General features: G+C 41.0%; 1 protein-coding gene and 1 long non-coding RNA gene across 3 annotated transcripts in view; both read right to left on the bottom strand.

Moving 5' to 3' along the window:
* LOC147031502 (uncharacterized) overlaps positions 1-17,701 on the bottom strand; it is a 566,858-nt gene that overhangs the window by 417,242 nt on the left and 131,915 nt on the right. The gene's annotated exons all lie outside the window — the stretch shown is intronic.
* ESPL1 (extra spindle pole bodies like 1, separase) overlaps positions 1-17,701 on the bottom strand; it is a 180,285-nt gene that overhangs the window by 57,782 nt on the left and 104,802 nt on the right. For both annotated transcript variants that reach the window (XM_085864220.1, XM_085864211.1), the window contains exon 17: positions 3,276-4,691. In XM_085864220.1, coding sequence (XP_085720346.1) covers positions 3,276-4,691 — 1,416 coding nt within the window. The remainder of the gene's footprint in view (positions 1-3,275; positions 4,692-17,701) is intronic.

Raw genomic sequence — 17,701 nt, 5'->3', positions numbered from 1 at the left:
CAACCAACGGTACTCCATCTATTCTGGATCTGATTTTGACAAATTTCCTTGAAAATGTTTCGCGTTCTTCCTCCACTCCAATTGGTTCTTCTGACCACGTGCTTGTCAAAGGAAACATTTCTCTGGCTATTATTAGAAAACCACATCAGCACCGTCGAGTCTGGCGTTTCACTCAGGATGACTGGCAGGGTCTCCAAGCAGCCTTCAAACTTCTACACTGGTCTCCCATCGCTACATTCTCCAACATCACCTCGTCCTGGGAATTCTTTCAAAGAAACTTGCTCTCTCTCCTGCACAGATTTATCCCCCCTAGTCTTGAGTTGTCCTACCCTTCCTCTCGCCCATGGTTCACTGAAGTTTGTGGCGAGGCAGTTGTCCTGAAACAACTTGCCTTTGCCTCATGGAAAGCAAACCCAACTGAGGGTAATCTCAGTTCCTTCCATCAAGCTCGGAACAAGAGTGTCTACCCTCAGGAAAGCCAGAAAACACCATCTTTCGAATCTCAAGTCTGAACTCTCAAACCTCTCTCCCTCCTCCAAATCCTGGTGGTGTCTTATCAAATCTGTTGCTGGTGCATGTCTCCCTCCATCCCCTCCCTGACCTCAAATGGCCACACTGCTGATACCGCACATGAAAAGGCTGAATGCCTAAACTCGGTGTTTACATCTAAATCTTGTGTCCCAAACCCATCGCTTTCTGCACCCACCTTACCCAGTCGCACCCAACTGTCCCTGGACTCTGTGTCCTTTTCCTCTGACAAAGTGGAGAGCTTGCTGTCAAACCTCTACTCAGATTCTGCAACCGGTCCAAATGGCATCAGCTCACGTGTCCTAAAAACCTGCTCCTCTGCTCTTGCTCACCCTCTCCCTGTTCTATTCACCCTCTCATTTGCTCAAGGTCATCTGCCATCTGTTTGGAAATCAGCAAACCTTTCTGCACTGCATCAAAAAGGTGCAAAAAACAGATCCCTGCAACGACAGACCAATTAGCCTTCTCCCAATCATCAGCAGGGTTATGGATTCCATCATCGCTTCAGACATTAAATCCTTCCTCTTCAACAATGGCTTGATTTCTGATCATCAATTTGGTTTCAGACAAGGTCACTTGACCCTGGATATGTCGCTTCTTCTTTCCAAACAATGGATGGAGGTACTCAATGCCAGAAATGACATCAGAGCCATATCCCAAGACATATCGCATGCTTTTGACACGGTCTGTCACCCTGCTCTGATCACCAAACTCACTTCCAATGGTATCCAAGGCCATCTCCACTCATGGCTCGCAGACTTCGTCTCCTGTCGCAGCCAACGTGTGGCCCTCAATGGAGTTCTCTCATCCCATCTTCCTGTCCAAGCTCGAGTTCCTCAAGGCAGCGTTCTGGGCCCTGGTCTTTTTCTGGTTTTCATTAATGATCTCTCTAACGAGAAAATCCTCTATCTCTTTGCTGATGACTCCACCCTCTATCGTTCCATCTATCATCCCCCAGACCTGCAAGCAACAATTTCTTCGCTCTCTGCTGATTTGGATAAAATCACAAACTGGTCCAACACGTGGAACAAGTCTTTCAATCCTTACAAGTCTCAAACTCTCCGAAAGGACAGTTTGCAATCCCCCCCCCCCCACCCCATCTACTTTCTCAACAATCCTCTGGAAGAAGTCCTTTCATTCAAGCTTCTGGGTCTCACTATCTGCTCTGATCTTTGCTGGGAAAGCCACATTTCCAACCTGGCCTCCAAAGCCAGTCGCCGACTGGGAATCCTTCGTCATGCAAAGTCCTTCCTCGGCCCACCTGACCACATACAAAGCTTTCATCCGCAGCCAGATGGAGTACTCCTCTCCCCTCAGGCTGGTGCTCCTGCCTCTCACCTTTCTTGGCTTCACGCTGTGGAAACCAAGGTATTTAAGATCATTGGTATCTCCCGCGACGAGGCCGACTCTTTGGGTCTCTCACCGCAGGCAGGTCGGAAGTCTTTCTGTCTTCTACCGTCTACTCTCCGGTCTCACCCCCCCCCCAACTGCCCATGCTCTGTCTGCGATATGTTCCCACATTTCCGCAGGGCGCTCAAGGTCCACAGTCAACACCCTTCTGGTAAAACTACCAAAATCACGAATCGTTGCTCACCTTCACTCTTTCATTCCTCTTTTTTTCCTGCCTTTGGAATAAACTCTCACACACTTCAATCCCATTCTTCCCTGCAGGCCTTCAAAACTGCTGTTCACCACCACCTCTTATCATCCCCCATCCAAATTCTCAATATTTTCTACCCCCGTTAATCCACCCCAAACCCACTTCCTTCAAATTCCTTGTTTTCCTTCCTGAAAGTCCCTGTAAAAAACATCTTTTATAGCCCGTGTTCCCCGCCCCATCCATCTTCCTTCCACAGATCTCATGTTTCTGTTCCCCACCGTTTTATCCTTCCCTCTCCCACCCCTCTTGCCTCACACCCCCTTGCTGTGCGTTGTGTGTTAGTTCTCATACGAGCCTTGACAATGTATATAAAAAAAAGCAAAAAAAACCCCACTTATTTCGCATGGGGAGTACTTGACATATGCCAAGCTTAATTTTAATTTTCCATGTTACAGTTTTGGAGCTAGAGGTCCAAAGCTTTTCCTTTTTCCAACATGGTTGTCACACAGTATGACCCATGACATCATAATTATCGTTAAAACATTCTGCATGAGTCATCACATCTGTGGTGAAAGTTCTGTGTCAATCAGATAAGCAGTTGCAGAGAAAACAGAAAATTAGCACAGACAGACATATGTACGTACAACCCAAAAATAATGCCTCTGGTGACTTCTTCAGCAGAGGCGTAAAGAAAAAATAAACAAATAAGGAAATAAAGGGGGATAGTTCTGACACTACAAACCTTGCTTCACCTTCTAATGGCCATTAACATTCCACAGAAATACAAGTCCGACAAGAATGGGTGCTTGTTGTTCGGATTGTCTGCCTTGGTTGTACGAGTTTCTATCCGAACATTTATCTGCCTCAAAATGTGCAAGTGGAGGACAAATTTAGGAGTGGGACAAATTTAATGAGTTCATTCCACCTGAGGATTTGGTTGAATTAATTTAAATGAACTGTCCTTATTTTTCAGCCAACACAGGCAGACTAGTCTTTACATGGACAAGTTTTCCATTGTAGCAATAAAATAAAATAAAAAACATGCGCTTGCCAACTCCAAGAATGAATATCCGAAAGAACCAAGCTTTCATAAAAGGACAGGATCAAAAATCCAATCCTTTGAGCTGTGTGTTTGATTGCTACTCACAGCGATGAGAAGCCCCAATTGGCCTTGTGCAAGGTCCTCCAAGCATCAAATTCTGTTCATTTTGTTCATCATCCCACACCGCTGGAGTCAAATTCAGCTTTAGATGTGTAGACATATCGGACGGAGCTCTTGCTGCTTTTTGGCTCAAACGTGCAGAGTTTCCTTCCACTGTGGCACATTGCCTGTTTTTTGGAGGCACAACTTTCTTCTTTGTCCTTTTAATTCCAGAACTTCCAGCAACCTCTTGCTCAAATTCTCCATTCAGCTTTTTGTTCTTGGCTTTTTCCTTGTTTCCATATGCAGAGGGGTCCCTTCCTGAGCCCCGGAACAACTCTGGTTCCTCTTCATCCTCAGAATCGCTGAATACTACTGTTTGGAGTATTGATTGTGGTTTTCTCTTTGGCAGAGGTTTCATGTGTGGCAGTTTTCTTTCAGGCTCATCGATGAATATCGAGATGCCTTTCTTTGCCGTGGAGCGGGTATCTCGAGACGGCGTTTTAAAGTCCGACAAAGATCTCTGTGCGAAACGATGCAACAGTGGCTCATTTGGTGTGTTGCCACTATTGGCACGAACAGACTTCTGCAGGGGCTTCTTATTGGTTCTTGAGGGCCGCTGTGCTGAAAGCTTTACAGTCTGAGTTTCTTCAGACTTCTGTATATCTGATACAAAATCTTGTGGTTCAATAAGTGGCTCTACCATGAATCCAATCCCCCAGAATTGGGAGAACAGCTCCACAAGACTGCAGTCATGCCTTGCAGAAAGTCTCACAAGTAGACTCAAGGCACGAAGCAGCAATAAATTACTGCCAAGTCCTAAATTATCATGAACACCAAGACTCAGTAACTTTGTCGCCATTTCGGCATGTTCTTGAAGGTGGCAAAATGATCGGAGAGTCAACTCGGTACAGGACAGAGTGTACAGCACTTTCGCCTTCAGTGCCCAACATGTTTCTGGCTTCTCTGATTGGCTTCCGTTGCACACATGTTGAGGTAGAGCTCCCAACATTACCTCCAACTTTGAGTGAATAAAGTGTACCAGCTTTTCAACTAATGCGTGTGCCTTGAGTAAAATGTGCAAACGAGTTTTTCTACCATCTGCTTCCTCCAAACAACTTTGTACACATGCCCACTCAACAGCAACCCAAAGGTACATTGGGTCACTGCACCACGGGCAACGACAGCAGTAATTATGTGTCCATGGTCCACAGGGCTTCACCCGGCGGTGCAACGTTGGAGATGCATTTGGGCTGTTCGGCTGGGCAGCATGCCGACGGACAATGACTTGGCCAGGTTCAGGTAGAGTAAACGTTTTATCATCGTTGGGAGATTCTTCATCAGGCTGTGCTTCTGTTAGATTCCCAACCTGCTGCAGGCGTGTTGGGCGTGCAATTTTCCTGCTTCTTCTGGCCTCTGATGCTGCAAAACACACACACACACACACACACACACACACACACACACACACACACACACACACACACACACACACACACACACACACACACACACGCACACACACACACACGCACACACACACACACACACACACACACACACACACACACACACGAGATTATGCAATCTTCAGAGGGTTGGTTCTCATCAAAATCAGCTGGGTTTGCTCTCACTTGCATAGACAAAAGGTATAATTGTTTCAGTGTTGTTACAAACAGTAAAACTCAATCAAAACAAGGAAGAAAATAAAGAAATAAATAAATAAATAAATAAAAAAATAGAAGGGGAAGGTAAGTTATGTCAGTTAGTTGCAAGCAAGTTATTTGTAAACATTCTTTGTGAAAATTCTGACTGCAGCAGTGTTCTCCAATATATTGAGTGGGGAAATGTGTTGGTTCGAGGCAATCTTGTTCATTCAAACAGTGCAGCAATTGTTACCTCCACCACCAAAGGTGGATGAAGGTTACGCTTTCTCCCATTTGTCTGTGAGCAGGTTGTCTCAAAAAGTTATGGCCGGATTCGGATGAATTCATTTGATTTGAGTGAAGATCCAGACTTGAGAATTACAAAAATAATTCTTCACCATTGAGAGATAGGGCCAAAAACTATATATATATATATATATATATATATATATATATATATATATATATATATATATATATATATATATATATATATATATATATGTAGGGTGAATATACTGGTTCTGGCTCACTTTTCCCCATGTAAATGAATGGGGGATTTTCAGCGATTCATATTTTTTTTTCCCTAAAAATAAACCCCCTCTTTATCCCAAGGTATATTTATTTGTCTCCCCTTTTAACCTGGGGACACTTTTTTTTTTTCAAATAATCCATGCAATAAGATAAAGATTTGTTAAAGGTGATTCTAATCAAATATCTGAAACGTCTAAGCCTCGGGACACTCTTTATCAAATAACCGATGCATATTGTTTAGCTCACTTATTGAACCTACAAAGATTTGTTCATTCTCAAATTTTTTCAATAGTTTAATTTTCTTTGCACAATAATCCCCATTTAAAATATTGAAAAACAAAAAATTTTAATCTTTATATTTTTTAAGATACCCCTTTTGTGCCATTACGAAATGATAAACTTCTCTTAATGATCTCATCTGGCCACCGCCCGAGTTGCAAATCATTTTTGTGCATAAACCATGCCAGAAAAAAAGTTTTGTTTCAAATGTTTTCAGTTCGTGCCATGAAAATGAGGAAGTGTTTTTTTTTGACACGGTCGTGCTGTGAAAATGAGGAAGTGTTTTTGGACAGTCATGCTGTGAAAAAATAGGAACTATTCTGCGAGACAAGGCCTCGTGTTTCTATTTTATCTCAGAACACGAACAGGCTTTTAAACATGTTTAATCAAAACCATTTTAGGGTATTTTAAGTATGTTTTAAAAATGATTCAAACAATTTGAGAATATATCGCCCAGTTATTTTCCAAGCTGTCTCGCCCGAAGCGTCATTTCCTGTGGCCACACCCAATGATTAAGCAATCTCCTCATCGTTGCCTGAAAAGTGATTCACCAGACAAAGTTTCTGCCAGACGGGATTTTCATTTTTACAACTGAGACATGAGCGATCTTTCTTCCGCGAACAAAACAGCTCAACACAAAGTTGGTAAGCCTGTGTATAGGTTCCTCTTTGAACAATGAAGCAATTGATTATAAATTAAATCGTGATAATTCTGATATATTTTTTTTTCTTGGCAGGTCCTTGGAAGAAGAGCAGTTTACATATCACGACGAGGTGCATGAAATTAATACTCTTATTGAAGAGGTCAATCATCTTAGAAGAGAATTGAAAAACATTTTTAATGACTGACACGACGTCTTATCATGGCCTCTGAACTTTTTGCCATCTTGTACCAATGGTAAAAAAAAAACTGAGACATGGACTCACTCTCTTCCGATGAAGATAACAGCTCACTACAAAGTTGGTAAGTTTGTGTATGGTTTCCTCTTTGAACGATGAAGCAATTGATTATAAATTAAATCGTGATAATGCGAAAATATATATTTTTTCCTGGCAGGTCCTTGGAAGAAGTGGAGTTTACATATCACGATGAGGTGCATCAAATGAATGCTCTTATTGAAGAGGTCAATGATTTTAGAAGAGAATTGAAAAACATTTATAATGACTGGTACGAAGTCTTATCACGGCCTCTGATCTCGAATGAATTAAACCAATGGTGAGACACACGTGTGTGTGTGTGTGTGTGTGTGTGTGTGTGTGTGTGTGTGTGTGTGTGTGTGTGTGTGTGTGTGTGTATGTATGTGTGTGTATGTGTATGTGTGTGTATATATATATATATATAAATATATATATATATATATAAATATATATATATATATAAATATATATATATATATATATATATATATATATATATATATATAAATAAATATATATATAAATATATATATATATAAATATATATATATATATATATAAATATATATATATAAATAAATAAATATAAATAAATATATATATATAAATAAATATATCTATAAATATATATATATATATATATATATATATATATATATATATATATATATATATGTATGTGTGTGTGCGCGTGTGCGTGTGCGTGAGTGTGTGTCTCTTTCCCTGTCTGTTTGTCTCTCTCTATCTCTCCCTGTCTGTCTCTTTGTATATCTCTCTGTCTGTCTGTCTCTCCATCTATACCCTTGACTCATTATTTTTTTTTTTCAGCTCGATCACACAACATAAGCTGTTGAAGCAATCTGGTACAACACATGATTTTCTGGAGGTAAATGTTTCTGAATTATTATTTAGTTATTTGTTTATTAATATCACTCTCTCTTTGGAATGTCGCCTTATGTTGGTTGCATCATTAGTTTGGACGCGGTTTTACCAGTACACTGGAATTCATTTTATTGGCCTTGGAAGGATGACAGGCTGAGTCGGCCTCCTGGTGTGTTAATTCAGTGGTCAACGAGGCTTGAACTTAGAACCAACACCAGGCTTACTCATATTACCATGTAATTATTTTTATAAAACTTAATTATTATCCACTTTTTGTTTCAAAACAGAATATGGTGTCTGAGCTTCGAAATCACAAGACATCTGAAGAAGATTGCTGGGAAAGATTATACATTCTCGCAAATGAATATTTAATATTTTCAATTTTGATTAATTATATTTGTTTTGTTTACAATTACTTGATTTTGAATTTCAAAAAAAAGGATCAAGACATGAAGGAGAGGGGGGGGGGGGGGGGGGGGGGGTAGGTGCGCTCCCCCAACGACCCATCACCCCCTCATCCCACCCCTTCCCTCCCCATGTGTGTGTGTGGGGAAGGGTGGGGGTGGGATGAGGGAGGTGGTGGGCCAAGGGGGGGGGCGCACAGGGGGAATGAGGGGGGTGGGGCTTATGTGGGCGGGGCTTGTGTGGGTGGGGCTTGTGTGGGTGGGGTTTATGTGGGTGGGGCTTGTGTGGGCGAGGCTTCGGTGGGGTTTTTGTGGGTGGGCTACGGTGGGGTTTGTGTGGGCAGGGTTTATGTGGGTGGAGCTTGTGTGGGAGGGGTTTATGTGGGCAGGGTTTATGTGGGCAGGGTTTATGTGGGCGGGGCTTCGGCGGGGCTTATGTGGGAGAGGTGAATGTGGATGAGGTTTGTGTGGATAAATGGATGGGTGGATGAGTGGAGCTTGTGTGGATGGGTGGATGGGTGGATAATTTTTTAATTAAATAAACATGTTGTGTGTGGGGAACTAATGAACTAATCACTAATTATGTGAATATGATGAATATGGGTGGAGCTTGTGTGGGGTTTGTGTGTGGTGGGGTTTGTGTGGGGTGGGGTTTGTGTGGAGCTTGTGTGGGGTGGGGTTTATGTGGGTGGGTTTTGTGTGGGCAGAGTCAAAAAGGGGCGGAGTCAAAAAATTTCAATTTATCTTTGTCTTTTGTAATTCCGGTGAATAAAATGAACCTAAAAGCTCTTCCCCTTCCAAATCATATATCTTATAAGTCCAAGGAACCGTATCGATGACATCAACAATTTAAAAAAGTTCGTTCGTCCATCGTTTAATATAACCCTTTTCAAAATGAGATTTCCACCTATATATTCTTACGATATCACCAACTTTGAACTTAGGTTTTCTGACATTAATCTCTTTTTCATATTTTAATTTTGTAAATGTTTCTGATGGTTTCATATTTGTTGATGTGTGAATCGTGTCATTATACTTATCAAACAATATCCTGAATAAAAGATGACCATTGTTGTGAACTGAGTTGTGTGATTTTTTTCTATAATCTCTCTTTTAAGGTACGATTAAAACGTTCAACAACAACTGCCTTCCCTTCATTAAAGGTCCTGTATAATGTAATACTGTTATTTTTTAGAAAATTCATAAATGTCTTGTTATAAAACTCTCTACCCTCATCAGTCCACAATTTTTTAGGTTTTCTCTTACTTTTATTAAATATCTGTTGAAAGGCTAACATAAGAGTATTACCTGTTTTGTTTTTTAATTGCACAACCCATGCGTATCCACTCCTCAAATCAATAACGGTTAAAGCATACTTGTACCCCTTATCATTATTGAGTTCAATCAAATCAGCAGACCAGATATGATCTACTTCCTTGGAATAAACTTTCCTTCTCTGAAACTTTGTGAATATTGGTTTATGTAATTCATCAGCTAATTGCTCTTCAGTCTTAATGACATCATTAGAGCCAATAAGTTTTTTGAATTTCCAAGTCCAAGTTTCAATTTAGCACTGATCATCTTCTTCACAATGAACCGATCAACTTTTTCTCTCAACGTTGGATTTTGTATCAGAGACAAATTATACAACATTTCTCGATCGGCTTCATGCTTTTCTTCCAAAGTTGTGGTATTCCCATAATCAATATCGTGTCTCATGCACACTTCATCAACTCTATTGATGGGTTTACTCCATGATTTAGGATTGTCCGTCTCATCTAATCTTTTATCCAAGTTTGTGCCTAGACCACAGAAAGAATACCCTGGTAGATGTAATTCCCCTGGTATTCCAGTAGTTGTAAATTTACTTCCTGATAAAAACTTTTGTATATCTCCTCCGAGTTTGTGTTTGGAGATAAATTGATTTTTTTTTGAACCACACACCGAACATATACTTTTTTGTATAACCCTGTTATTTTTACTTTTAATATATGAAATATTTTTAGTATTAGTTTTCTTTTTACATTTGAGACAATAACTCATTTATTTATGTGAAAAATTCCTGCAGAGTGCAAAAACCTTTTTAGTTTCCAACATGCACATTTGAATCTTAATTTTTAAAACATAAAGAATCCTTAGAAATGCCTTCACTCTCTCCTCCATTTATTTAAGAAAAAAAATAAAAATGAAAAACTTGAATTAAAATGAATATCTTGTCGATGTCAATCGTCTTGCAGAAAATATTTCAAATAGACTTGTCAATTCTTTGTTTTCCTCCTCGGTGGGTTGAGTTATTTTCTGTAATACCACCAATCTTTTTTTAATCTCACTGGTTTCCATATTTTGATATTTATTTTGTCTCGCTCTTTCCTCCCTCTCCTTCTCTTTCTTCTCCCTCTCCTCCTTCTCCCTCTCCTCCTTCTCTTTCTTCTCCCTCTCCTCCTTTTCCTCCTTCTCTTTCTTATCACTGTCCTCCTTCTCTCTCTTCTCCTTTTCCTCCTCTTCCCTCTCTTCTTCAACTCCTTCCTCATCCCTTATTATCCTTGAATCGCTTACACCCCATAGAATATCATACATATATTCATCAGGATTTCTTGTTATTCCTGTATCCAAAATAATTTTTTTTACAACAGGAAACCAATAAAATTTCTTTTGAATTTGTAAAAGAGCCTTACCTTTTCTTAACTTTATAATTTTTTCATTATTTAACATTCTAATTAAATCTAAAGTTGTCGGTTTATCAACATCAGCATAATGCCAATCTTTTATTGAAAACACCTCATTCTTATGTTGTAGAACATATTTATTAAAATACCGAATACCCTTTTCTTGAAGGTATGCTTGGACACAGAAATGATAATTTTCTTGAAGCCTTCTTGCTGTCATTTATGTATTAGAAATATATGTTAGAATAATATTATGGCACGAAACACCTCCCCATCTTCCCATAGTTAAATCATTTTGTATTTCCTTACTTATTATATATAATCCTGTTTTTTCTGTTTTCATGAGATAAACAAGGGCAAAACCATTATTATATTTACCCTTATTGAATTCTTTTATTTGTTGTTTACTAATCGTGGCCCCACAAAACTCATTCTCGATACCAAGTGGATAATATTCTTCCTTACGAGACCGATTTAATTGTTCCAGGTCTTCGAGGTTAATTTTAAATGACCAATTATACCCTAAATCATTCATATCATACCCCCATTGTTCTATTCTCATACAAACGATACGCCCTTCTTTATAAAAACTTATTTTAATTCGAACTGTGAATTCTGTATGACCTGGAGATAATATCAACACTTCTGTATCTTTGGAATACACGGCCGTTTTAATTAAAGATATATATTGTGATAAATCGCTTAATCTCACCAAGTCATTCGCGTCAGTCAGGCTTGGATAATTTTTTAATTTATAAGCATTTTTCATGTTAATATTTTTGGTTATATTATATTTATGTCGTTCAGCCTGTGCCTTTGTGAAATAATTTGATAAATCAATATCCAGTTCTTGAGATACACCAAAGATAGAACCATCTTTACCAACATAAGTCATTCATATTAGATTAAAAATAATATCATTAATTTTTTTATTTTTGTTGAGTTGAAATAACACATATTGACAGAATTGACCACAACACTTGGAATTTAATTCTTGGACTTGAAATGTTTGATAAACACCATTCTGTAAGAATTTTATGACTTCAACAGGTGGTGGAAGACCAAAACTATCAAAATAATATTTGTCTTGACTATTAAAAATACAAACCCAATGAGAACCATTCCCATTATTATCTTCTAAGTTCATAATAATATTCTTTGTATGTTTCGGCACATTTGTTAATTCATCTCTCATACAAATAACCACATGATGAATTTTTAATTTCTTACAATATTTGACAAGTTGTAAATTTGATGTTGTATTCTTTAAACCACTCATCAATGCTCATTTATTTATGAGAAAGATATAATCCATTACCTCTTTTCGTTAATTTTACACCTGCTTGTGCTATAGAAGAAAGCATATCTCCAACTAACAATCTTGCTTTATCAGGCAGACCTTCAAGTTTTTCAGCAAAATCTACAATTACACCACTTCCACTAATTTGTTTCTCCAACTCTTTGTTATGTCTTTCCAATTCTTTTTGAGCCTGGAGTTGAGCCTTCCTTTCGTTGGCAGTTTTCACCGCTGTTGAAATACCACCCGTCAATGCTCCAACCGCACTTAAACCAGCAAATAAAGGAATTAGAAATGGGAGAAATCCTCCACTCGTCTCTCTTATTGAATATTTTTTCAACATTGGTTTTGTCATTTTAATTTTAAGTGAGCCAGTATCATTCAAGATTTTAACCTGTTCTCTTGTGAGCAAAACATCAATTCTTACTGCTCCTTTTCTCTGAATTGTATTAACGTTAATCGTACAAGGCTTTTGATTTTGAACACAAGATGATAGTTTATGAAGATTGATTTGATTAACATATACCCCAGTTGGTACTTTACCACTCATTTATTTAACAAAAAAATAGGTGAGACTAATCATCACACCATTATCTGTATTAATCTGCAATTCTGTTTCTTCCAAAAGCAAACAATATGTATCAACTTCTTCACTCTCTCCTCTTTCAATGTATAGGGAAGTATCCACTCGATTAGACTTTATAGTTTCCTTTTGAGCGCTCAGGTCAAACGCATAGATTGTATACAAACTTTTAAATGCTGTCATATCCAAAATAGGTTCTTTATTTCCATTACTTTCACACACCTTTTGATAAGACTTGTATGCTTCAGCAAAATCATTTTTTTCCCAATTAATTTCCAATCGATCTCGTGGATAAAATGTTCCATCTGGAGAAACGCGAAGTTGTTTCACCTTAGCATTATCACTCAATGCATTATTCTTATCAGTCGCAGTATCACCATCTGGCTTTTTAAAAATGATCCACAGATATCGTGGCTTTCCTTCCAGAACACCCAAATTCCACATGTAAGTGATTTGGTTGAGTTTAACGTGTTGACATCTTCTTTTGAGGTATGATACACTGAGTGGTTTCTTTGAGATAAGTCTTCCATTCAACATCTCTTCTGTTTTAAGATTAGGAGTATATTCACTGATATACCAACTCATTTCCTCAATTACAAATTTATTCTGATCACCAAAAGCATTACCAACACCAAAAAGCAATCTATTTTCATTATCATTCCTTTGTAGTTGAAATCTAATTTTAAGACCATACAGAACTTTATCATGATCACAAAATCCAAATATACCTTTAAGAGGAACTGCCACAGTAAAACTATTTTCTGCTTTTGTATCATCATGATACGCTCCTTTCCTTTGAGTATATCCAGGGTCTGTGTTTGTTCCCGTTGACATATCAGGAATAAAACCTTCGACAGACCCCTTTCCCATTCTATCACTGAATGTATCGAGTGTAAATTTCATCATTTCAGATACAGCAGAGACATAATCAACCGCTTCAACTTCTTGTGTTCCAATATACAAACGCACACTATCAAACATTTTCCAGAAGAAATCATTTCCAAGTGTAGCATATGTGTTAGTCGCAGCCTTAGTGAATTTAAATTTACACAACAAGAAACTTTCGGATAGATTCAAATAGGTTTGTTGATTATTTATTTCAAAACTTTTTGTACCATTCGTATTCCAGTCTGTTCCAGTTATTGCATTTACCTTGAAGTAATCTTCTTTTTTAGTGGAGTTTGAGATAATAATAGTATCATCCAAATCATAGATACTATCAATTGCTTCCATACTTGTATTTATTTAGGAAAAAAGATGTTAAAACTTTTGAAACCCTGATCCAAGTATTCGAATTATTTTCTGTCGTTCTTGGGGGGACAACTGAGTTTTGCCTTTCTTAATTTCTTTTATTGCTTGTAATTTATGAGATTCCTTTTGGGCATCTTTTATGCTCTTTACAGCATCTGCTACATTTCCCACAGCAGAAGCAGTTGAACCAATTAGATCTTTATGTTTAAGAATAGTTGAACCAATACCCATGAGAGTATCAATTATCCCATCTCCTCTAAATTGATGTCCAACACCCCTTTGTCTCTTAGGTTTATAGTATCCTCTACCAAGATACATACCTTCACCCTTGTAGTATGGGGAAAGGAACATCCCATCCCCTGTAATTATTTTATATTTTCCCAACTCGTGTTTCCTCACAATAACCATCGCATTTATTTATTGGAAAACTTCACGTAGGTGAATTCTGATGGATATAACTTCTCCATTAAAAGAAATCATACGATTATCTTGGTCGGTTATCCTAAAATTTACTCTGTGTATGGTTTTTCCTGACACAAGGAGATAAACCAAATTTTTGGGTTCCATATTGAATTTATAACCAATTGAGGTTTAGTATGCGCTGAATGAAAATATTGTATTTGTTTTTTTTTCCATCATTATAAGCACCATCAATCAAATCACAGTGAATTAACACCGAAATTATTCCTGAGGATATTTGAATGACATTATCACTGTAAAACATCCCATTAGTTTCAATCTTTTTTGAGGAGAAACCCAATAACTCTCTAAATGAATTATCAATTGTGAAATCAACCTTGTAGTTATTTTTAACTTTAATCGTTGATTTTGAAGTATGTTTTTGAATGTTTATAACAATATTTTTTGGTTCATCACCCTGTTCTTTCATAAGACGAGCAATTTCGGAAGATATTTGAGAAATCTCATATGCTCCGGGTGAGACTTATCGTTTTGTATCCACTTCCGGGATTATAACTAAACTTGCCATTTTTATCAGTTATATTAAATAAGGTATTATTTACATGCAGTTCTTCCAAACACCGCTGCCTGAACCTCGGTGGAATCACGGTCCTCATTTCCCATATTACGCACTGTTGGACCAACGACAGCTCCGCTGCGAGTGACGTGAAAGGTTGAAATGCCGGTGTCGAAGGCAGATCGCTCCAATTCCCCGTAGAAATCGCCTGGACGACACGGGCAAGCACCGGATCACGAGCCGATTCCACCGCGACCTGCCTGGCCGTGACCGGCCCGCTTTGGACCTGGTCCAGCGCGAACACATCGACCCGGTCGCCCAACTCAGACGCAGCTGGGCCCTCCGCACACGGTAAGCGTGAGAGCCCGTCGCAGTTAGCATGCTTCTCGGTGCTTCGGAACTGAATATCATAATCGTAAGCACCCAGAAACAGACACCACCGCTGTATTCGCGCGGCTGCTACCACCGGCACCCCGCGTTCGGGTCTCAGGATGAATTGAAGCGGTTTGTGATCCGTCTGTAAAGTGAAATGCCGCCCCAGCAGATATTGATGAAACCTCCGCACACCCCAGACGAGGCTGAGAGCCTCACGCTCAATCTGGGCATATCCGCGCTCTGCTGTGGACAGGGTCCGGGATGCAAAACAAACAGGCCGCTCGGAACCATCGTCCATCCTGTGGGAGAGCACTGCCCCGATGCCATATGCAGAGCTGTCGCATGCCAATAGGAGCGGACGCGCAGGCTCGTAGTGCACGAGGACCGTATCCTCTGTGAGCAGCCACTTGACGCGGTCGAACAACGCCTGGTGTGCAGGCCCCCAAGCCCAGCGCTCGTCCTTCTTGAGCAACCGCGTTAACGGCGCAAGTTGTGAGCTGAGCCCGTGCACGAACCTTTGGTAATACTGGGCCATGCCAATGAACGAGCGCAGCTGCGTCGTGTCGCGAGGGGGTGGCATGCGCTGAATCGCCTCCACCTTCCGAGGACCTTCCAACAGCCCCTCCGGCGTGATGATGTGCCCGAGGTATTCCAAGCGCTGCTTGAAGAACGCGGACTTGTCCCTGTTTTAGCGCAGGCCGCACGCTTCTAGCTTTGTCAGCACTCGGGCAATGTTCGCAAGATGCTCGTCCGCCGTTTTCCCCGCAATGAGCACATCGTCCAGGTAGGTCTGAGCGGGCAGGCCAATGCAAACCTCATCCATAGCTTTCTGCCACAAAGCTGGGGCCGAAGCAATCCCAAAACAGAGTCGGGTATATCGATAGAGTCCTTGACACGTGTTGATTGTTAAAAGCTCGCTACTCCCGGGATCCATCGGCAGGTGAAAATATGCATCACGCAGGTCGAGCTTCGTGAAGTATTGACTCCCCGCCAATCGCGCATATATCTCATCGATTGACGGCAGTGGATATTGCTCCACGCTGAGCCCCGGGTTAACCGTGGATTTGAAGTCCCCGCACAATCGGACGTCTCCATTCCGTTTCAGCACCGTGACAACCGGGGTGGCCCAATCTGAGCACGACACCCGTTCGATCACTCCACAGGCCTCCAGCCTATCCAGTTCACCCTTGACCTTGTCCCGCAGGGCATACGGCACCGGACGCGGTTTACAAAACCGAGGAACCACCCCCTCCTTCAAGAAGAGTTTCGCCTCCATGCCCTTGAGTTTTCCAAGGTCGTCGCTAAACAACCCTTGATGTCTTTGAAGAATCTTCTCCAACTGATCCTCCCACTGGCTCGGCACGGGTTGCACAAGGTTAACTGCGGCCCAGTCTAGCCTGATGCGGGTCATCCAATCTCGGCCGAGGAGAGACGGCCCCCTCCCCCGTACGACGTTCACCCGAAGCGTGGCGACCTGGCCTTGGTACCGCACAGACACGTCTGCCATCCCGACTGGCGTTATCTTCTCGCGAGTGTACGTGAACAGCGCGAGGTTTGACCTGATAAGCCTCAAGCCGTCGAGTCTACGCGCGGTCTGTTCGCCAATGAGCGACACCGCTGCTCCCGTATCGACCTGGAACGTGATCGGCGTTTCGTTCACTTCGACTTCCACCGTCATCGGGCGCGCCGTCGCCGGGCCAATTGAAAACAGGCTCAACAACGGCCGCTGGTTCCGCCCCGAGTCGCCTCGCACATCGCCGTCCACGACTTTAACGGTGGCCGACGCCCCACGGCACACACGCGCCAAATGACCCACCTTGTGACAATTCAAACACACGTTGCCTTTATACGGGCACGCACGGCGCAGGTGTCGACCTCCACATCCCAAGCATGTCCGCGGGGTCACCTCTCCACACGCGCGGCCGCGCGGCGACGTCCGACCCGCATCGAAGGTCGTGCGCGCGTCCCGGGGTGCTCGCGACCCCGCGTGGCCGGTGATGGCTCAAACATCCCCGCGAGTCTGCTCGACCGCTGTAGCCGTGCTGACCGCCGAGTCGAATGTAATGGCTTCAACCTTCAGCCGTAAAACCGCTGAAACCATTTTCGCATCTTGTAAACGAGCAATAAAACGATCTCTGAGCCGAGCTGACCGCTCCCCCGCTGTGAAAGGATCGCTGTTTATTTTTAGGGGAAAAAAATATGAATCGCTGAAAATCCCCCATTCATTTACATGGGGAAAAGTGAGCCAGAACCAGTATATTCACTATATATCTATATATATATATACATATATATATATATATATATATATATATATATATATATATATATATATATATATATTTTGTTACGGCTGTGGAAATTCGCATTACACCATAAAGGACCCTCAGGTGAGATATCTTCATAGGTACATGTGTATTTCGCCCAAACCCGTTGTCTAGAGGGTATTTATGTGATCCATCCGGGTTGCGACGCTTTGAGTTCGGCATTTTTCTTTTTCTATCTTTCATTTCAAACACACAACATTTCAACAACCACGCCATCCCCATCACAGCGCCAACCACATTGCAACCACGCCACCTCCACCATCTATGCTACCACATCTTCGCCACTACGTCCGCT

This window comes from Eptatretus burgeri, chromosome 2, assembly GCF_056783735.1.
Source record: "Eptatretus burgeri isolate ZD-2024b chromosome 2, Ebu_testis_v1, whole genome shotgun sequence".
Classification (NCBI taxonomy): domain Eukaryota; kingdom Metazoa; phylum Chordata; class Myxini; order Myxiniformes; family Myxinidae; genus Eptatretus; species Eptatretus burgeri.
Note: the sequence above shows the minus strand (reverse complement) of the source record. Positions and strands in the feature narration are given on the sequence as shown.